Here is a 21,865-nt window from a genome sequence, read left to right on the forward strand (position 1 = left end):
TGCCTGCACCTCAGCCTGGAATTCAGCTGCTGAGGCAGGGATCGGGACCTGTCCCCCACCTCTGCCTAGGTCCGGAGTCCCAGCCTGGCTGGACCCCGTGTCCACTGGGATGGGACCCTGAGGACGCTGCCAGGAGTCCTTCCCTGGACCCACGTTGTCAGCCCCCCGCTGGCTCTGGCTCCGGGTAGTGACTAGAGCCCGCTGGGATTCATGGGGCCACTCCTCTAGGTCGTTCCCCATCAGCACCTCGGTGGGCAAGTGCGGGTGCACCCCCACTTCCTTGAGGCCTTCCTTCGCCCCCCATTTCAGATGCACCCTGGCTACAGGCACCTTAAACGGGGACCCGTCTATGCCCTTCAGGGTCAGCTGCGCGTGGGGTAGTATCCGCTCCTGGGCCACTATGTCAGATCGGGCCAGAGTCACCTCCGCCCCCGTGTCCCAGAAGCCCGTCACCTTCCTACCATCCACCTCCAGGGGTATGAGGCACTCGCTCCGCAGGGGCCGTCCTGCCCCCACCCGGTACACGGAGGAATCCGCCTCCTGAGAATCAGACCTCCCAGGGGAGGTGCACTGAGCATCCTTCCCCTCTCTCTGAGCTGAGGTTTGCCTGCCAGCCCCTGCCTCTGGGGCAGCCTGCCCTTCCTCCCGCCCCAGCCAGTTAACCCTGGACAGTCCCCGGTCCTGGGACCTGGTGCACTGAGCCCTCTTGTGGCCTTTTTGCCCACAGCGATGGCAAGTTAGGCTTTGGGCTGTCTCTGTCCAGGCCCTGGCTGGTTCTCTGGGGCGCAGACGACCTGTTCCTTGGTCTCGCCCCGTAGTTGACTCCCTCCGTCGCTCAGCCGAGATCCGGTCTCTGCGCGGTTCCCTTTCTCTCCGGGACTCCCGTTCACACCCGGACCGGCTCTCCGTGAACTCATCCGCCAGTCTCCCGGCCTCCTGGGGGTTCTCTGGTCTCCGGTCCTTGAGCCACAGCCTCAGTTTGGGTGGGCACGCTTCATAGAACTGCTCCATCATGACCAGCTTGAGCAGCTCCTCTGCGGTCTGGGCTCCAACTCCAGACACCCACTTGCGGCAGTATTGCGCCAGGCGGGAGGCCAGGTCCACATAGGTCTCCCGTGGCCCTTTCTGTACCCCCCGGAACTTCTTCCTGTATATCTCGGGGGTCAGCCCGAACTTGTGCAGCAGGGCCTCCTTGACTCGGTTGTAATCCCCTGGCTGTAGGTCCTCCTGCTGACTGAGCACTCCGGCCGCCTCCTGGCTCAGTGCGGGGATGAGCTCCTGCAGCCAGTCAGCTGGGGGAACCCGTTGCAGTCCACAGGCCCTCTCAAAGGAGCTGAGGAACCCGTCTATGTCACCCATGTCCTTCAATTGGGCCACCACGAGCCTCTCCAAGTGGCTGGCAGCCCTGGGACCTTGGGGCCCATCCGCACTTGGCGCAGCCGGTGCCCCGCCGGTTCTCCGCTCTGCCATGGCCAGCTCATGCTGTCGCTGCCTCTCTCGATCTTGGCGCTCCTTCTCTTGGTCCTCTACTTCCAATTCCCTGATCCGCAGCTGGATCTCCAGCCGCCGCAGCTCCGCTGGGCTGGCCCCTGCCCTAGATGGGCTACGGCTTGCAGGCCTCCCGGGAGACGCTGTCTCATCTCTCCGTTGGGTTCCAGCGCTCCTCCCCCTCTCTGAGCCTGACACACTCTCAGGGGGGGTCTGGCTGCTTCCCCTGGGGACAAGATCCTGGCCCTGTGGCTGGTCATTCTCTTCCAGCTGGGTAATCAGCTGGGCCTTGGCTGCTTTCCGCACAGGCAAGCCCCTCTCTCTGCACAGCCCCACCAGCTCTGCCTTCAAGAGTCGGGCGTAGGCCATCTGCCCGCTGGGCCCCTCGGTGCAGACTCACCAGTCTAGTGCTGCAGCGCCCCACGATTCCCAGGAACCGCTTCGCTCTGTCTCCAGCATGCCTGGCTCCAGGGCTCTTGCTTCTACTGCGCCTTGTCGCTTGCCGCTGGAAGCTCCATCCACGGGGTGCAGTGCATCCCACTTCTGACACCAGTGTGACGGCGCGTTGGGGTCCCCCGTCTCCTGCACCCCGAAATGGCGCAAACAGACTGCACCAGCCAGTGGAATTGAGGGTGGTTTACTGCTCCTCCAGCACAGCGCAGCACAGATGTAATCTGGTCACAGGAACTGGGCTAGGATGCCTCAGGCCCCCTTGAGATGGGGGAGACTGGGCCCCTAAACTCCAGCTCCTCTCCCTAGGCTGTCTCATCCATCCCCTCCGACAGCCAGCAACCAACTCACTCACTTCCAGCCCTGCCCCCCAGCCAAGGCAGCATTCCACCTTCCTTTGTTCCTCTCCATGGGGGGTGTCTGGCCACTGGTTTGCATAGTGACTCATCCTGTTTTGCTGGGTCGTGGTACCCACAGCAGCCAGTGGGGGTTCCCCCAGAGCCAGCAGCATAGAAACCAGCCAGGTACCCCCACTACGTCACACCTACGATAACGCCCCGGCCCAGGGACCCTACGATAACGCCCCGGCCCCAGAGACCCTACGATAACGCCCCGGCCCCAGGGACCCTACGATAACGCCCCGGCCCAGAGACCCTACGATAACGCCCCGGCCCAGGGACCCTACGATAACGCCCCGGCCCCAGGGACCCTACGATAACGCCCCGGCCCACAGACCCTACGATAACGCCCCGGCCCCCAGAGACCCTACGATAACGCCCCGGCCCAGGGACCCTACGATAACGCCCCGGCCCAGTGACCCTACGATAACGCCCCGACCCAGAGACCCTACGATAACGCCCCGGCCCCCAGAGACCCTACGATAACGCCCCAGCCCCAGGGACCCTACGATAACGCCCCGGACCAGGGACCCTACGATAACGCCCCGGCCCAGGGACCCTACGATAACGCCCCGGACCAGGGACCCTACGATAACGCCCCGGCCCAGAGACCCTACGATAACGCCCCGGCCCAGTGACCCTACGATAACGCCCCGGCCCAGGGACCCTACGATAACGCCCCGGCCCCAGAGACCCTACGATAACGCCCCGGCCCCAGGGACCCTACGATAACGCCCCGGCCCCAGAGACCCTACGATAACGCCCCGGCCCCAGAGACCCTACGATAACGCCCCGGCCCCCAGGGACCCTACGATAACGCCCCGACCCAGGGACCCTACGATAACGCCACGGCCCAGGGACCCTACGATAACGCCCCGGCCCACGGACCCTACGATAACGCCCCGGCCCCAGGGACCCTACGATAACGCCCCGGCCCCCAGGGACCCTACGATAACGCCCCGGCCCAGGGACCCTACGATAACGCCCCGGCCCCCAGGGACCCTACGATAACGCCCCGGCCCCAGGGACCCTACGATAACGCCCCGGCCCCCAGAGACCCTACGATAACGCCCCGGCCCAGGGACCCTACGATAACGCCCCGGCCCACGGACCCTACGATAACGCCCCGGCCCAGAGACCCTACGATAACGCCCCGGCCCAGGGACCCTACGATCGCCCCCCAGCCCCAGGGACCCTACGATAACGCCCCGGCCCAGAGACCCTACGATAACGCCCCGGCCCAGGGACCCTACGATAACGCCCCGGCCCTAGGGACCCTACGATAACGCCCCGGCCCACAGACCCTACGATAACGCCCCGGCCCAGGGACCCTACGATAACGCCCCGGCCCAGGGACCCTACGATAACGCCCCGGCCCAGAGACCCTACGATAACGCCCCGGCCCCCAGAGACCCTACGATAACGCCCCGACCCAGGGACCCTACGATAACGCCCCGGACCAGGGACCCTACGATAACGCCCCGGCTCAGAGACCCTACGATAACGCCCCGGCCCAGTGACCCTACGATAACGCCCCGGCCCAGGGACCCTACGATAACGCCCCGGCCCCAGGGACCCTACGATAACGCCCCAGCCCACGGGACCCTACGATAACGCCCCGGCCCAGGGACCCTACGATAACGCCCCGGCCCCAGGGACCCTACGATAACGCCCCGGCCCAGGGACCCTACGATAACGCCCCGACCCAGAGACCCTACGATAACGCCCCGGCCCCCAGAGACCCTACGATAACGCCCCGGACCAGGGACCCTACGATAACGCCCCGGACCAGGGACCCTACGATAACGCCCCGGCCCAGAGACCCTACGATAACGCCCCGGCCCAGTGACCCTACGATAACGCCCCGGCCCAGGGACCCTACGATAACGCCCCGGCCCCAGGGACCCTACGATAACGCCCCGGCCCAGAGACCCTACGATAACGCCCCGGCCCCAGAGACCCTACGATAACGCCCCGGCCCAGTGACCCTACGATAACGCCCCGACCCAGAGACCCTACGATAACGCCCCGGCCCAGGGACCCTACGATAACGCCCCGGCCCAGGGACCCTACGATAACGCCCCGGCCCCAGAGACCCTACGATAACGCCCCGGCCCCCAGAGACCCTACGATAACGCCCCGGCCCAGGGACCCTACGATAACGCCCCGGCCCCAGAGACCCTACGATAACGCCCCGGCCCCAGGGACCCTACGATAACGCCCCGGCCCAGAGACCCTACGATAACGCCCCGGCCCAGGGACCCTACGATAACGCCCCGGCCCCAGGGACCCTACGATAACGCCCCGGCCCACAGACCCTACGATAACGCCCCGGCCCCCAGAGACCCTACGATAACGCCCCGGCCCAGGGACCCTACGATAACGCCCCGGCCCAGTGACCCTACGATAACGCCCCGACCCAGAGACCCTACGATAACGCCCCGGCCCCCAGAGACCCTACGATAACGCCCCAGCCCCAGGGACCCTACGATAACGCCCCGGACCAGGGACCCTACGATAACGCCCCGGCCCAGGGACCCTACGATAACGCCCCGGACCAGGGACCCTACGATAACGCCCCGGCCCAGAGACCCTACGATAACGCCCCGGCCCAGTGACCCTACGATAACGCCCCGGCCCAGGGACCCTACGATAACGCCCCGGCCCCAGAGACCCTACGATAACGCCCCGGCCCAGAGACCCTACGATAACGCCCCGGCCCCAGGGACCCTACGATAACGCCCCGGCCCCAGAGACCCTACGATAACGCCCCGGCCCCAGAGACCCTACGATAACGCCCCGGCCCCAGAGACCCTACGATAACGCCCCGACCCAGAGACCCTACGATAACGCCCCGGCCCAGGGACCCTACGATAACGCCCCGACCCAGAGACCCTACGATAACGCCCCGGCCCAGTGACCCTACGATAACGCCCCGACCCAGAGACCCTACGATAACGCCCCGGCCCAGTGACCCTACGATAACGCCCCGACCCAGAGACCCTACGATAACGCCCCGGCCCAGGGACCCTACGATAACGCCCCGGCCCAGAGACCCTACGATAACGCCCCGGCCCAGAGACCCTACGATAACGCCCCGGCCCCCAGAGACCCTACGATAACGCCCCGGCCCAGGGACCCTACGATAACGCCCCGGCCCAGGGACCCTACGATAACGCCCCGGCCCAGAGACCCTACGATAACGCCCCGGCCCAGGGACCCTACGATAACGCCCCGGCCCAGAGACCCTACGATAACGCCCCGGCCCCCAGGGACCCTACGATAACGCCCCGGCCCCCAGAGACCCTACGATAACGCCCCGGCCCAGAGACCCTACGATAACGCCCCGGCCCAGGGACCCTACGATAACGCCCCGGCCCAGGGACTCTACGCTCACCCCCCGGCCCCAGGGACTCTACGCTCGCCCCCCGGCACCAGGGACCCTACGATAACGCCCCGGCCCCAGGGACCCTACGATAACGCCCCGGCCCCAGGGACCCTACGCTCGCCCCCCGGCCCCAGGGACCCTACGATCGCCCCCCGGCCCCAGGGACTCTACGCTCGCCCTCCGGCCCCAGGGACCCTACGATAACGCCCCGGCCCCAGGGACCCTACGCTCGCCCCCCGGCCCCAGGGACCCTACGCTCGCCCCCCGGCCCCAGGGACCCTACGCTCGCCCCCCGGCCCCAGGGACCCTACGATAACGCCCCGGCCCAGAGACCCTACGATAACGCCCCGACCCAGAGACCCTACGATAACGCCCCGGCCCAGAGACCCTACGATAACGCCCCGGCCCAGGGACCCTACGATAACGCCCCGACCCAGGGACCCTACGATAACGCCCCGGCCCAGAGACCCTACGATAACGCCCCGGCCCAGGGACCCTACGATAACGCCCCGGCCCAGAGACCCTACGATAACGCCCCGGCCCAGGGACCCTACGATAACGCCCCGGCCCCCAGAGACCCTACGATAACGCCCCGGCCCAGGGACCCTACGATAACGCCCCCCGGCCCCAGGGACCCTACGATAACGCCCCGGCCCAGGGACCCTATGATAACGCCCCGGCCCAGAGACCCTACGATAACGCCCCGGCCCAGGGACCCTACGATAACGCCCCGGCCCAGAGACCCTACGATAACGCCCCGGCCCAGGGACCCTACGATAACGCCCCGGCCCAGAGACCCTACGATAACGCCCCGGCCCAGGGACCCTACGATAACGCCCCGGCCCAGGGACCCTACGATAACGCCCCGGCCCAGAGACCCTACGATAACGCCCCGGACCAGGGACCCTACGATAACGCCCCGGCCCAGGGACTCTACGCTCGCCCCCCGGCCCCAGGGACCCTACGATAACGCCCCGGCCCCAGGGACCCTACGATAACGCCCCGGCCCCAGGGACTCTACGCTCGCCCCCCGGCCCCAGGGACCCTACGATAACGCCCCGGCCCCAGGGACCCTACGATAACGCCCCGGCCCCAGGGACTCTACGCTCGCCCCCCGGCCCCAGGGACCCTACGCTCGCCCCCCGGCCCCAGGGACCCTACGCTCGCCCCCCGGCCCCAGGGACCCTACGCTCGCCCCCCGGCCCCAGGGACCCTACGCTCGCCCCCCGGCCCCAGGGACCCTACGCTCGCCCCCCGGCCCCCAGGGACCCTACGCTCGCCCCCCGGCCCCAGGGACCCTACGCTCGCCGCCCAGGGATCTGTCCCCAACTCACCCGCCCTGCGTCTGACCCCCAGGTCCGTAAGACCTTCTTCAACCTGGCCTTCTGCGACTTTTGCCTCAAGTTCCTCTTCCACGGCTTCCGCTGCCAGACCTGCGGCTACAAATTCCACCAGCACTGCAGCAGCCGCGTGCCCACCGTGTGCGTGGACCTGGCCGTGGCGCACCACCCGTGAGTAGCCCCGCCCCTCGCCCGCAGGCCCCGCCCCTCGGGTACCCTGCACCGCCCCAGCCCCGTGCCCATGCTGTGGGTGGATCCTGGCTGTGGGCTGAGTGAGACCCCCACCCCTCCCTGGCCTGGCATCCAGGGGCCTCGTGGGCAGGAGAGGGTGGAAGACACCAGCACAGCTGGGTATGTGAGTGGGGAGCAGAGACTGCGGGCCGGGAGTGGGGGGCACCGGCAGGGGTGGGGGCAGGGCTGGGCCGGGGGGGCTGCGGGCCGGGAGTGGGGGGCACCGGCAGGGGTGGGGGCAGGGCTGGGCCGGGGGGGCTGCGGGCCGGGAGTGGGGGGCACCGGCAGGGGTGGGGGCAGGGCTGGGGTGGGGGGGCTGCGGGCCGGGAGTGGGGGGCACCGGCAGGGGTGGGGGCAGGGCTGGGGCGGGGGGGCTGCGGGCCGGGAGTGGGGGGCACCGGCAGGGGTGGGGGCAGGGCTGGGCCGGGGGGGCTGTGGGCCGGAAGTGGGGACATCGGCAGGGGTGGGGGCAGGGCTGGGCTGGGGGGGCTGCGGGCCGGCTGTGGGGACATCGGCAGGGGTGGGGGCAGGGCTGGGCCGGGGGGGGGCTGCAGGCCGAGAGTGGGGACATTGGCAGGGGTGGGGGCAGGGCTGGGCCGGGGGGGGCTGCAGGCCGGGAGTGGGGACATTGGCAGGGGTGGGGGCAGGGCTGGGCCGGGGGGGGCTGCGGGGCCGGGAATGGGGACATCGGCAGGGGTGGGGGCAGGGCTGGGCCGGGGGGGCTGCGCGCCGGGAGCGGGGGGCACCGGCAGGGGTGGGGGCAGGGCTGGGCCGGGGGGGCTGTGGGCTGGGAGTGGGGGGCACCGGCAGGGGTGGGGGCAGGGCTGGGCCGGGGGGGCTGTGGGCTGGGAGTGGGGGACATCGGCAGGGGTGGGGGCAGGGCTGGGCCGGGGGGGCTGCGGGCCGGGAGTGGGGGGCACCGGCAGGGGTGGGGGCAGGGCTGGGCCGGGTGGGCTGCGGGCCGGGAGCGGGGGGCAGCCGGACCCCACATGCTCTCTCTCCCACAGTGTTTACAGCCATGGCCCGTACCCCGACCTGCAGGGGCAGGACTCCCCCTCCACCCGGCCGGGCCCAGGCCCCCTAACGCCACAAGCTCCCAGGTACAGGCTCTGCCCGGGCTCAGCACGAGAAACCCTGAAATCCCCCCGAGAAAGTTCCTGGAGGGCACAGAGATTTGAGCGGGGGACAGCACAGAGCGACCGGGGGCGGGGGGGGGGGGGTAGGATCTGGTGTCACCTGGGTCTGTGGGCACCTGGTGCTCTGATGGGCGGGGGGCCCTGCAGGGAAGGGCGGGGGGGGCTCGGTGAGATCCGGGGGGCCCTGCAGGGAAGGGCGGGGGGGGCTCGGTGAGATCTGGGGGGCCCTGCAGGGAAGGGCGGGGGGGCTCGGTGAGATCTGGGGGGCCCTGCAGGGAAGGGCGGGGGGGGCTCGGTGAGATCCGGGGGGCCCTGCAGGGAAGGGCGGGGGGGGCTCGGTGAGATCTGGGGGGCCCTGCAGGGAAGGGCGGGGGGGCTCGGTGAGATCTGGGGGGCCCTGCAGGGAAGGGCGGGGGGGGCTCGGTGAGATCTGGGGGGCCCTGCAGGGAAGGGCGGGGGGGCTCAGGGTGAGATCTGGGGGGCCCTGCAGGGAAGGGCGGGGGGGGCTCGGTGAGATCCGGGGGGCCCTGCAGGGAAGGGCGTGGGGGGCTCGGTGAGATCTGGGGGGCCCTGCAGGGAAGGGCGGGGGGGGCTCAGTGAGATCTGGGGGGCCCTGCAGGGAAGGGCGGGGGGGGCTCGGTGAGATCCGGGGGGCCCTGCAGGGAAGGGCGGGGGGGGCTCGGTGAGATCCGGGGGGCCCTGCAGGGAAGGGCGGGGGGGGCTCGGTGAGATCTGGAGGGCCCTGCAGGGAAGGGCGGGGGGGGCTCGGTGAGATCTGGGGGGCCCTGCAGGGAAGGGCGGGGGGGGCTCAGGGTGAGATCTGGGGGGCCCTGCAGGGAAGGGCGGGGGGGGGCTCGGTGAGATCTGGGGGGCCCTGCAGGGAAGGGCGGGGGGGGCTCGGTGAGATCTGGGGGGCCCTGCAGGGAAGGGCGGGGGGGGGCTCGGTGAGATCTGGGGGGCCCTGCAGGGAAGGGCGGGGGGGGGCTCGGTGAGATCTGGGGGGCCCTGCAGGGAAGGGCGGGGGGGGCTCGGTGAGATCTGGGGGGCCCTGCAGGGAAGGGCGGGGGGGGCTCGGTGAGATCTGGGGGGCCCTGCAGGGAAGGGTGGGGGGGGCTCGGTGAGATCTGGGGGGCCCTGCAGGGAAGGGCGGGGGGGGGCTCGGTGAGATCTGGGGGGCCCTGCAGGGAAGGGCGGGGGGGGCTCGGTGAGATCTGGGGGGCCCTGCAGGGAAGGGCGGGGGGGGCTCGGTGAGATCTGGGGGGCCCTGCAGGGAAGGGCGGGGGGGGGCTCGGTGAGATCTGGGGGGCCCTGCAGGGAAGGGCGGGGGGGGCTCGGTGAGATCTGGGGGGCCCTGCAGGGAAGGGCGGGGGGGGGCTCGGTGAGATCTGGGGGGGCCCTGCAGGGAAGGGCGGGGGGGGGCTCGGTGAGATCTGGGGGGCCCTGCAGGGAAGGGCGGGGGGGCTCGGTGAGATCTGGGGGGCCCTGCAGGGAAGGGTGTGGGGGGCTCGGTGAGATCCGGGGGGCCCTGCAGGGAAGGGCGTGGGGGGCTCAGTGAGATCTAGGGGGGCCCTGCAGGGAAGGGCGTGGGGGGCTCAGTGAGATCTAGGGGGGCCCTGCAGGGAAGGTCGGGGGGGGCTCAGGGTGAGATCTGGGGGGCCCTGCAGGGAAGGGCGGGGGGAGCTCGGTGAGATCTGGGGGGCCCTGCAGGGAAGGGCGTGGGGGGCTCAGTGAGATCTAGGGGGGCCCTGCAGGGAAGGGCGTGGGGGGCTCAGTGAGATCTAGGGGGGCCCTGCAGGGAAGGTCGGGGGGGGCTCAGGGTGAGATCTGGGGGGCCCTGCAGGGAAGGGCGGGGGGAGCTCGGTGAGATCTGGGGGGCCCTGCAGGGAAGGGCGGGGGGGGCTCAGGGTGAGATCTGGGGGGCCCTGCAGGGAAGGGTGGGGGGGGCTCGGTGAGATCTGGGGGGCCCTGCAGGGAAGGGCGGGGGGGGCTCAGGGTGAGATCTGGGGGGCCCTGCAGAGAAGGGCAGGGGGGCTCGGTGAGATCTGGGGGGCCCTGCAGAGAAGGGCGGGGGGGCTCGGTGAGATCTGGGGGGCCCTGCAGGGAAGGGCGGGGGGGGGCTCGGTGAGATCTGGGGGGCCCTGCAGGGAAGGGCGGGGGGGGGCTCGGTGAGATCTGGGGGGCCCTGCAGGGAAGGGTGGGGGGGGCTCGGTGAGATCTGGGGGGCCCTGCAGGGAAGGGCGGGGGGGGCTCGGTGAGATCTGGGGGGCCCTGCAGGGAAGGGCGGGGGGGGGCTCGGTGAGATCTGGGGGGCCCTGCAGGGAAGGGCGGGGGGGCTCAGGGTGAGATCTGGGGGGGCCCTGCAGGGAAGGGCGGGGGGGGCTCAGGGTGAGATCTGGGGGGCCCTGCAGAGAAGGGCGGGGGGCTCGGTGAGATCTGGGGGGCCCTGCAGGGAAGGGCGGGGGGGGGCTCGGTGAGATCTGGGGGGCCCTGCAGAGAAGGGCAGGGGGGCTCGGTGAGATCTGGGGGGCCCTGCAGGAAGGACGGGGGGGCTCGGTGAGATCTGGGGGGCCCTGCAGGGAAGGGCGGGGGGGGGCTCGGTGAGATCTGGGGGGCCCTGCAGGGAAGGGCGGGGGGGGCTCGGTGAGATCTGGGGGGCCCTGCAGGGAAGGGCGGGGGGGGCTCGGTGAGATCTGGGGGGCCCTGCAGGGAAGGGCGGGGGGGGGCTCGGTGAGATCTGGGGGGCCCTGCAGGGAAGGGCGGGGGGGCTCAGGGTGAGATCTGGGGGGGCCCTGCAGGGAAGGGCGGGGGGGGGCTCGGTGAGATCTGGGGGGCCCTGCAGGGAAGGGCGGGGGGGGGCTCGGTGAGATCTGGGGGGCCCTGCAGGGAAGGGCGGGGGGGGGGCTCGGTGAGATCTGGGGGGCCCTGCAGGGAAGGGCGGGGGGGGCTCGGTGAGATCTGGGGGGCCCTGCAGGGAAGGGTGGGGGGGGCTCGGTGAGATCTGGGGGGCCCTGCAGGGAAGGGCGGGGGGGCTCGGTGAGATCTGGGGGGCCCTGCAGGGAAGGGTGGGGGGGGGCTCGGTGAGATCTGGGGGGCCCTGCAGGGAAGGGCGGGGGGGGGCTCAGGGTGAGATCTGGGGGGCCCTGCAGGGAAGGGCGGGGGGGGGCTCAGGGTGAGATCTGGGGGGCCCTGCAGAGAAGGGCGGGGGGGGCTCAGGGTGAGATCTGGGGGGCCCTGCAGAGAAGGGCGGGGGGCTCGGTGAGATCTGGGGGGCCCTGCAGGGAAGGGCGGGGGGGGGGCTCGGTGAGATCTGGGGGGCCCTGCAGAGAAGGGCAGGGGGGCTCGGTGAGATCTGGGGGGCCCTGCAGGGAAGGGCGGGGGGGGGCTCGGTGAGATCTGGGGGGCCCTGCAGGGAAGGGCCCTGCAGGGAAGGGCGGGGGCTCGGTCCCTTTGGGGCAGCACGAGGGGGGGGCTGATCCACTCGCATCCCCCTGCCCCCCCAGCTCCCGCCGGCACCAGCTCAGCCCCGACGCCTTCAGCTTCCCGGAGCCCCCCAGCCGGGGGCCCCCCCTCCAGCGCCACCGCTCCACGTCCCACCCCAACGTCCACATGGTGAGCACCGCGGAGCCCAGCGAGGAAACTGCCCAGCAGGTGAGAACGGCCGGGGCTGGCTGGGGGGCAGGGAATGGGCCCGGGGTGGGGAATGGGGCTGGGGCGGGCTGGCTGGGGGGCCGGGAGTGGGGCAGGGGTGGGGAATGGGGGTGGGGCGGGCTGGCTGGGGGGCAGGGAATGGGCCCGGGGTGGGGAATGGGGCTGGGGCGGGCTGGCTGGGGGCCGGGAGTGGGGCAGGGGTGGGGAATGGGGCTGGGGCGGGCTGGCTGGGGGGCAGGGAATGGGCCCGGGGTGGGGAATGGGCTGGGGCGGGCTGGCTGGGGGGGCCGGGAGTGGGGCAGGGGTGGGAATGGGGTGGGGCGGGCTGGCTGGGGGCCGGAGTGGGGCAGGGGTGGAGAATGGGGGTGGGGCGGGCTGGCTGGGGGCGGGAGTGGGGCAGGGGTGGGGAATGGGGCTGGGGCAGGGCTGGCTGGGGGCCGGGAGTGGGGCAGGGGTGGGGAATGGGGGGTGGGGCGGGCTGGCTGGGGGCCGGGAGTGGGCAGGGGCAGGCAATGGGGCGGGGTTGGGAGTGGGGCTGGGGCTGGGGGCCTGGAGTGTGGGCAGAGGTGGCCGGGGGGCGCTCCCCGTGGCCCTGACGGGGGGCGGGCGAGTGGGGGGGTGTCGTCAGGGGACCGAGCCGGGAGGGGGGGCGTTCTGGGCGCGGGCCGGGCCCAGTGGGGGAGGGGGGGTTCGTTTCCTCTCTGGGTCTCTGATCTCCCCCCTTTTTCAGACCCCAGCAACCAACTTCATGACAGAGGTGAGAATCCCCAGAGGTGTGGGGTGATGGGCTTGGGGGCCGCGGGGCGTTCCGGGGGGGCGGCGCCACGGGGCGTTGGGGGGGCGGTGCCATGGGCGTTCGGGGGGGCAGTGCCCAGGGGGGCTCAGAGGGGCCGCGGGTGCCACGGGCGTTCGGGGGGCGTTGCCACGGTGCACGGGGGTGGGGGGGCGGTGGCCGTAGAGGGCTCAGAGGGGGCGCGGTGCCATGGGGCATTGGGGGGGCGGTGCCATGGGGCGTTCGGGGGGGGCAGTGCCCAGGAGGGCTCAGAGGGGGCGCGGTGCCATGGGGCGTTGGGGGGGCGGTGCCATGGGGTGTTGGGGGGGCGGTGCCACGGGGCGTTGGGGGGGGCGGTGCCGTAGAGGGCTCAGAGGGGGCGCGGTGCCACGGGGCATTGGGGGGGGCGGTGCCACGGGGCGTTGGGGGGGGCGGTGCCGTAGAGGGCTCAGAGGGGGCGCGGTGCCATGGGGCGTTGGGGGGGGCGGTGCCATGGGGCGTTGGGGGGGCGGGTGCCACGGGGCGTTGGGGGGGGCGGTGCCGTAGAGGGCTCAGAGGGGGCGCGGTGCCAGGGGGCGTTGGGGGGGCGGTGCCAGGGGGCGTTGGGGGGGCGGTGCCAGGGGGCGTTGGGGGGGCGGTGCCACGGGGCGTTGGGGGGGCGGTGCCGTAAAGGGCTCAGAGGGGGGCGCGGTGCCATGGGGCGTTGGGGGGGCGGTGCCATGGGGCGTTGGGGGGGCGGGTGCCAAGGGGGCGTTGGGGGGGCGGTGCCGCCGAGGGTGCAGAGCCGCAGGGAACGCCTGGGGGGCCTGTGGGGCTCGGCAGGGGCTGTGGGTCTGGAGGTCGCTGTGGGGCACCAGCTCGCTCTCCTCTCCGCCAGGCTGCGAGGAAGTTTCCCCCCCCGGCCCCGCCTCTGCCCGCAACTCTCCCGGGCGCCGCGGGCCGCCCCCCAAGTCGCCCCCACAGCCCCCCAAGGAGCGAAGGGGTCGGCGTCGTCGGCCCGAGGACAAGAAGAAGGTGGTGAGTGGGGGGGGTGAGCGCCCCCTCCAGGCCCCGCCCTGCTCCCTTGGACCCCCACCCTCCCCGCTCCTCACCCTGAGGCGCCCCCCCGGGCCTGGGCCCCCTAAGCCCCTCCGCCCCGGGCCTCCCATGCCCCTCCGCCCCTCTGCTCTCTGTGCCCCCATCCTCCGTCCCCGACTCCACGCTGCCCCTGGGGGGCAGGATCCAGGGAGGCTGATCGCGGGGTGGGGGGCACGAGCCACGGGCGGGGCTGAGGCCAGGGGGCGAGTGAGTGCCCCGCCCCGCCCCGCCCCGCCCCAACCTGCCGGGGGGTCCTGCGACGAGACGGCTGCTGGGGGCTCCATCCTTCCCGGGGGAAAGTGAGGCAGGCGGGGGGGCTGGGCGCCCCAGGCCAGGCAGAGCCGCGACGCTGGGGCAGGGGGGCACCGGACGAGCTCCCCACCCTCCCCCCGTGCCCCCCACAGAAGGCCCTGGGTTACCGGGACTCGGGCTACCAGTGGGAGGTGCCCCCCCAGGAGGTGACGCTGCTGCGCCGGGTGGGCGCCGGCTCCTTCGGCACCGTCTACAAGGGGCGCTGGCACGCCACGTGGCCGTCAAGATCCTCAAGTGACGCAGCCCACGGCCCAGCAGGTGCAGGCCTTCAAGAACGAGATGCAGCTGCTCAGGTGGGAGCGGGGGGCGGGGAGCCAGGGGGGGACCCAGGCGTCTGGGCTGGTGGGGGGGAGATCTCTGTGTCCGGGCGGGGGCACCAGGAGTCTGGGTGGGGGGGACCCAGGCGTCCGGGCTGGCGGGGGAGGGGAGATCTACGTGTCTGTGGGGGGCCCCAGGAGTCTGGGTGGGGGGGACCCAGGCGTCCGGGCTGGCGGGGGGGAGGTCTCCGTGTCGGGGGGTGGGACCCAGGCGTCTGGGCTGGCGGGGGGGAGGTCTCTGTGTCCGGGCGGGGGGACCCAGGCGTCTGGGCTGGCGGGGGGGGGGAGGTCTCTGTGTCCTGGGGGGAGACCCAGGCGTCCGGGCTGGCGGGGGGGAGGTCTCCGTGTCCAGGCGGGGGACCCAGGCGTCCGGGCTGGCGGGGGAGGGGAGGTCTCCGTGTCCGGGGGGGGGACCCAGGCGTCCGGCTGGCGGGGGGAGGGTCTCCGTGTCCGGCGGGGGGACCCAGGCGTCCGGGCTGGCGGGGGGGAGGTCTCCGTGTCCGGGGGGGGGACCCAGGCGTCCGGCTGGCGGGGGGGAGGTCTCCGTGTCCGGGGGGTGGGACCCAGGCGTCTGGGCTGGCGGGGGGAGGTCTCCGTGTCCGGGCGGGGGGACCCAGGCGTCCGGGCTGGCGGGGGGGAGGTCTCCGTGTCCGGGGGGGGGACCCAGGCGTCCGGGCTGGCGGGGGGGGAGGTCTCCGTGTCCGGGCGGGGGGACCCAGGCGTCCGGGCTGGCGGGGGGGAGGTCTCTGTGTCCGGGGGGGGGGACCCAGGCGTCCGGGCTGGCGGGGGGGAGGTCTCTGTGTCCTGGGGGGGACCCAGGCGTCCGGGCTGGCGGGGGGGGGGGAGGTCTCCGTGTCCGGGCGGGGGACCCAGGCGTCCGGGCTGGCGGGGGGGAGGTCTCCGTGTCCGGGGGGGGGACCCAGGCGTCCGGGCTGGGCGGGGGGGAGGTCTCCGTGTCCGGGGGGTGGGACCCAGGCGTCTGGGGCTGGCGGGGGGGAGGTCTCCGTGTCCGGGCGGGGGGACCCAGGCGTCGGGCTGGCGGGGGGGAGGTCTCCGTGTCCGGGGGGGGGACCCAGGCGTCCGGGCTGACGGGGGGGAGGTCTCCGTGTCCGGGGGGGGGGACCCAGGCGTCCGGGCTGGCGGGGGGGAGGTCTCCGTGTCCGGGGGGGGGACCCAGGCGTCCGGGCTGGCGGGGGGGAGGTCTCCGTGTCCGGGCGGGGGGACCCAGGCGTCCGGGCTGGCGGGGGGGAGGTCTCTGTGTCCGGGCCCCCCAGTGACACCCCCCCCCCGCAGGCGGACGCGCCACGTGAACGTGCTGCTGTTCATGGGGTTCATGACGCGGCCCAGCTTTGCCATCATCACGCAGTGGTGCGAGGGCAGCAGCCTGTACCGGCACCTGCACGTCTGCGAAACCCGGCTGGACGCCACCGCCCGCACCGAGGTGGCGCGCCAGACGGCCCAGGGCATGGAGTGAGTCGCGGCGGGGGCCTGGGCCGGGGTGGCTTGCATGGGGGGCAGTGGGAAGCTGGCCTGCGGGGGGCTGGGGAAGGCGGGGGGCTGGCCAGAGGGGGGCTAGCACAGTGGGGTGGCGGGCGCGGCGGGGGCAGGCGTCAGGGCGGGGCTGGTACTATGGGGGATGGGGGCTGGCACGGTGGGGGCTGCTAATGGGGACTCCCCCAATTTCTCTCCCTCCCCCAGTTATCTTCATGCCAAGAACATCATCCACCGGGACTTGAAATCCAACAGTATCCTACGGCCCCAGCCGGCCACCGGCCACGGGAACGGGGGGGTGTGTCCAGGTGAACGGGGTGTGTCCAGGTGAACGGGGGATGTATCTAGGGGAACGGGGGTGTATCTAGGGAAACGGGGGGGTGTATCCAGGGGAACGGGGTGTGTCCAGGTGAACGGGGGGTGTATCTAGGGGAACGGGGTGTGTCCAGGTGAACGGGGGGTGTATCTAGGGGAACGGGGTGCTGTCCAGGGGAACGGGGGGTGTATCTAGGGGAACGGGGTGTGTCCAGGGGAACGGGGGGTGTGTCCAGGTGAACGGGGGTGTATCTAGGGGAACGGGGGGTGTGTCCAGGGGAACGGGGGTGTATCTAGGGGAACGGGGGGGTGTATCCAGGGGAACGGGGGGTGTGTCCAGGTGAACAGGGGGGTATCTAGGGGAACGGGGGGTGTGTCCAGGTGAACGGGGGGTGTATCTAGGGGAACGGGGGGTATCTAGGGGAACGGGGGTGTATCGGGGGGAACGGGGGGGTATCTAGGGGAACGGGGGGTATCGGGGGGAACGGGGCTGTATCCAGGATGGGGGCAGGGTTGCTCACCCCAGGGAGAGCAGTGCCGTGGGGAGGGACCTGGCGGGGGGCTGGCTGTGGGGGGGCCTGTTGGAGCCGTTGCCCCCTAACCACCCCCCAGACATCTTCCTGCACGAGGGGCTGACGGTGAAGATCGGGGACTTCGGCCTGGCCACGGTGAAGACGCGCTGGAGCGGGGCCTGCCAGGTCGAGCAGCCGCGAGGCTCGTGCTCTGGATGGTGAGAGCCCCCCGGCTCCCCCCGGCTCTACCCCCCCCGTGCCTCCTTCCCTCTGCTGTGCCCCCCGCAGTGTCCCCGCTGCGCCCCAGTGCCCGTGTTCTCGATGGGGGAGAACTGAGCTGTGCCCCCAGAGCCCCACTGCCGCCCCCACCCCTCCCTGCCGCTAACCCGCGTCTGCCCACAGGCGCCCGAGGTGATCCGCATGCAGGACAGCAGCCCCTACAGCTTCCAGTCCGACGTCTACGCCTATGGGGTGGTTCTCTACGAGCTGACCACGGGCAGCCTGCCCTACGGGCACGTGCGCAGCCGCGACCAGGTACCGTCACCCGGCGCCCACCTCCCGTCACCCGGCGCCCTTCTCCTGACACCCAGCGCCCTTCTCCCGACACCCGGTGCCCACCTCCCGTCACCCGGCGCCCACCTCCCGTCACCCGGCGCCCTCTTCCCGTCACCCAGCGCCCTTCTCCTGACACCCAGCGCCCACCTCCCGTCACCCGGCGCCCACTTCCCGTCACCCGGCGCCCTTCTCCTGACACCCAGCGCCCACCTCCCGTCACCCGGCGCCCACTTCCCGTCACCTTCAGGCCACTTCCTGGCACCTGGCACCCACCTCCGGCACCCGGCGTCCACCTCCTGTCACCCAGCGCCCTTCTCCTGTCACCCACCTCCCGTCACCCGGCACCCACCTCCCGTCACCCGGCGCCCACCTCCCGTCACCCAGTGCCCACTTCCCGTCACCCGGCGCCCTTCTCCTGACACCCAGCGCCCACCTCCCGTCACCCAGTGCCCACTCCCGTCACCCGGCGCCCTTCTCCTGACACCCAGCACCCACCTCCCGTCACCCAGTGCCCACTTCCCGTCACCCGGCGCCCTTCTCCTGACACCCAGCGCCCACCTCCCGTCACCCAGTGCCCACTTCCCGTCACCCGGCGCCCACCTCCCGTCACCCGGCGCCCACCTCCCGTCACCCAGTGCCCACTTCCCGTCACCCGGCGCCCTTCTCCTGACACCCAGTGCCCACTTCCCGTCACCGGCGTCCACCTCCTGTCACCCAGCGCCCTTCTCCCGTCACCCACCTCCCGTCACCTGGCACCCTTCTCCCGTCACCCGGCGCCCTTCTCCGTCACCTGGCGCTCCTCTCCCGGCGCCCACCTTCCGTCACCCGCAGGCCACTTCCCGTCACCCGTCACCCACCTCCCGTCTCCCGGCGCCCACCTCCCGTCACCCGTCACCCACCTCCCATCACCTGGCGCTCCTCTCACGGCGCCCACCTTCCGTCACCCGCAGGCCACTTCCCGTCACCCGTCACCCACCTCCCGGCACCCACCTCCCGTCTCCCGGTGCCCTTCTCCTGGCGCCCACCTCCCGTCACCCGCGCCCACCTCCCGTCACCCAGTGCTCCTCCTTCCGCCCCCCCGGCACCCAGCAGGGGGTGCTGACTGGGGGCTTGGAGAGGTGGGGGGTGCCCAGAGTCTGACCTGCTCCCTTGCCCCCAGATCCTGTTCATGGTGGGCCGGGGGTACCTGTCCCCTGACTTGAGCCGGGTGCCCAGCACCTGCCCCAAGGCCCTGAAGAGACTCATGGTGAACTGCCTGAAATTCAGCCGAGAGGAAGAGACCCTCTTCCCGCAGGTGAGTGGGGGGCGGGGGCCCCGATGCCTGAGTGCCCCTCCCCCGCTCTGGAAGGGAATGGAGTCTAGTGGTTAGAGCTGGGAGCCATCACACCTGGGTTCTTTGGGGGGGGCAGGAGACGGACTCCAGGCTCCTCCCCCCGGCTCTGGGGGGCCTGTCTCACTCCCTTTCTCCCCCCAGATCCTGGCCACCCTGGAGCAGCTACAACGCTTGCAGCCCAAGCTGGAGCGAAGTATGTCAGAGCCGTCCCTGCACCGCGCCTCCCACCCTGACCCCCTGCGCACCCTCGCCTAGCCCTGGACAGGCGGACTGCCCCACGGCAAGGACAGACGCCCCTGGGGGCCGGCCACGGCCCAGGGCTACGGGATCCAGGCGTCCGGCAGCTACAGCGGGAGAGGAGGCCAAGCGCCCCCCCGGCCAGTCACCCCAGAGGAACTGTGATCTCATGGAGATCCATGTGGCCCCCTCCCCGGGGGCAGATTCCACCCCTCGGGGCAAATTGAGGGTATTTCTAGGCGGGGAAGATGGAAATAAATGAGACCTGTTATGAGGCAGGTGCCCGTGTTTTGGGGAGTTGTAAGTCGCTCCCAGGCGGCGTTCTGTGCGGCTGTTTCCCCCGCGGCCCCGCCCCAGAGGCGGCTGCATCAGCCTCAGGTGGCGTTCTGCGCGGCTGTTCCCCCGCAGCCCCGCCCCAGAGGCGGCTGCATCAGCCTCAGGTGGCATTCTGCGCGGCTGTTCCCCCGCGGCCCCGCCCCAGAGGCGACTGCATCAGTCCCGGGTGGTGTTCTGCGCGGCTGTTCCCCCGCGGCCCCGCCCCAGAGGTGGCTGCATCAGTCCCGGGTGGTGGTCTGCATGGCTGTTCCCCCGCGGCCCCGCCCCAGAGGTGGCTGCATCAGTCCCGGGCGGCGTTCTACGCGGCTGTTCCCCCGCAGCCCCGCCCCAGAGGCAGCTGCATCAGTCCCGGGTGGTGTTCTGCATGGCTGTTCCCCCGCAGCCCCGCCCCAGAGGCAGCTGCATCAGTCCCAGGTGGTGGTCTGCATGGCTGTTCCCCCGCGGCCCCGCCCCAGAGGTGGCTGCATCAGTCCCGGGCGGCGTTCTACGCGGCTGTTCCCCCGCGGCTCCGCCCCAGAGGCGGCTGCACAGACGACGACCCCGCGGGCTGTTAAATCTCTGGTTTAATACGTCGGTCTCTGGTCTCGGACTGACACCGCGTTTCTCTGACATCACAGACGACGGGGACCCACGACAGTGTCACAAGAATCACTAACGGGGACGGGGGAGTCAGTGCTCAGCACCCCCCCTCCCCACCCCATCCCCTTCACAAGGGGGACTGAGGGGAGGGGGGCAGCGGCCCGGCGGGGGGCAGGAGGGCCCGATCCTGGGCTCCCTCCGGCACCCCCAGGGCCCGATTCGGGGCAGGGATGGAAGCGCCAGGGCACGACACGGAAACGACACGCAAACATCACGCGCTGTGGGCGGGGACGTCACGACACTGCGCTGGGGGGTGCTCAAAAATAGAGGGGGGCAGGACTCTGAGCTGTGGAAGAGGCGGGTACAGGGGGGGCCGGGGCTGGGCCTTCGGCTCCTCGGGGGCCCAGCTCCTACCGGGGGCGAGCCATCGGGGTCCCCAAGGGCATGGAGGGGAGTCTCTGAGGTCTGCGGGAGTGGGGGGGACCTAGAGGCGGTGGGGTGGGTGTCTGGGGGGCTGGGGGGACCCAGGGCAGTACTGGGTGTCTAGATGCTGGCTGGGGGGGCTCTGGGGAGTTGGGGGGCCTGGGAGGGTCACTCAGCGAAGAGGGTGGCAAAGCTTGGGGACCTGGTGGAACTCAGCAGTGGGGAGACCTGGGGGAGTTGGGGGGGCCCGGGGCAGCGGGGAGGCTCTGAGGGGACCTGGGGGAGTTGGGGAGACCCGGGGCAGCAGGGGGGGCTCTGAGGAGACCTGGGGGAGTTGGGGAGACCCGGGGCAGCAGGGGGGGCTCTGAGGAGACCTGGGGGAGTTGGGGGGGCCCGGGGCAGCAGGGGGGGCTCTGAGGAGACCTGGGGGAGTTGGGGAGACCCGGGGCAGCAGGGGGGGCTCTGAGGAGACCTGGGGGAGTTGGGGAGACCCAGGGCAGCAGGGGGGGCTCTGAGGAGACCTGGGGGAGTTGGGGAGACCCGGGGCAGCAGGGGGGGCTCTGAGGAGACCTGGGGGAGTTGGGGGGCCCCGGGGCAGCCGGGGGGGGCTCTGAGGGGACCTGGGGGAGTTGGGGGGCCCCGGGGCAGCAGGGGGGGCTCTGAGGGGACCTGGGGGAGTTGGGGAGACCCGGGGCAGCAGGGGGGGCTCTGAGGAGACCTGGGGGAGTTGGGGAGACCCGGGGCAGCAGGGGGGGCTCTGAGGAGACCTGGGGGAGTTGGGGGGGCCCGGGGCAGCGGGGAGGCTCTGAGGGGACCTGGGGGAGTTGGGGAGACCCGGGGCAGCAGGGGGGGCTCTGAGGAGACCTGGGGGAGTTGGGGGGGCCCGGGGCAGCGGGGAGGCTCTGAGGGGACCTGGGGGAGTTGGGGAGACCCGGGGCAGCAGGGGGGGCTCTGAGGAGACGTGGGGGAGTTGGGGAGACCCGGGGCAGCAGGGGGGGGCTCTGAGGGGACCTGGGGGAGTTGGGGAGACCCGGGGCAGCAGGGGGGGCTCTGAGGAGACCTGGGGGAGTTGGGGGGGCCCGGGGCAGCGGGGAGGCTCTGAGGGGACCTGGGGGAGTTGGGGAGACCCGGGGCAGCAGGGGGGGCTCTGAGGAGACCTGGGGGAGTTGGGGGGACCCGGGGCAGCAGGGGGGGCTCTGAGGAGACCTGGGGGAGTTGGGGAGACCCAGGGCAGCAGGGGGGGCTCTGAGGAGATCTGGGGGAGTTGGGGAGACCCGGGGCAGCAGGGGGGGCTCTGAGGAGACCTGGGGGAGTTGGGGGGCCCCGGGGCAGCCGGGGGGGGCTCTGAGGAGACCTGGGGGAGTTGGGGGGCCCCGGGGCAGCAGGGGGGGCTCTGAGGGGACCTGGGGGAGTTGGGGAGACCCGGGGCAGCAGGGGGGGCTCTGAGGAGACCTGGGGGAGTTGGGGAGACCCGGGGCAGCAGGGGGGGCTCTGAGGAGACCTGGGGGAGTTGGGGGGGCCCGGGGC

The 21,865-nt window shown here is 72.2% G+C and overlaps 1 protein-coding gene across 1 annotated transcript in view; it reads left to right on the forward strand.

Moving 5' to 3' along the window:
• Positions 1–19,288, forward strand: part of LOC106732115 (serine/threonine-protein kinase A-Raf-like) — a 29,125-nt gene extending 9,837 nt beyond the window's left edge. Inside the window, 15 exon segments of the mRNA XM_075918585.1 lie at positions 7,081–7,235; positions 8,303–8,395; positions 11,932–12,079; positions 12,810–12,835; positions 13,727–13,868; positions 14,333–14,447; positions 14,450–14,473; positions 14,476–14,533; positions 15,851–16,027; positions 16,256–16,302; positions 16,976–17,077; positions 17,080–17,093; positions 17,278–17,409; positions 18,590–18,724; positions 18,905–19,288. Of these exon segments, the coding sequence (XP_075774700.1) occupies positions 7,081–7,235; positions 8,303–8,395; positions 11,932–12,079; positions 12,810–12,835; positions 13,727–13,868; positions 14,333–14,447; positions 14,450–14,473; positions 14,476–14,533; positions 15,851–16,027; positions 16,256–16,302; positions 16,976–17,077; positions 17,080–17,093; positions 17,278–17,409; positions 18,590–18,724; positions 18,905–19,018 (1,482 nt within the window). The 3' untranslated portion in view covers positions 19,019–19,288.
• The last annotated feature ends 2,577 nt before the right edge of the window (positions 19,289–21,865 follow it).

This window comes from Pelodiscus sinensis, unplaced genomic scaffold (assembly GCF_049634645.1).
Source record: "Pelodiscus sinensis isolate JC-2024 unplaced genomic scaffold, ASM4963464v1 ctg102, whole genome shotgun sequence".
Classification (NCBI taxonomy): Eukaryota; Metazoa; Chordata; order Testudines; family Trionychidae; genus Pelodiscus; species Pelodiscus sinensis.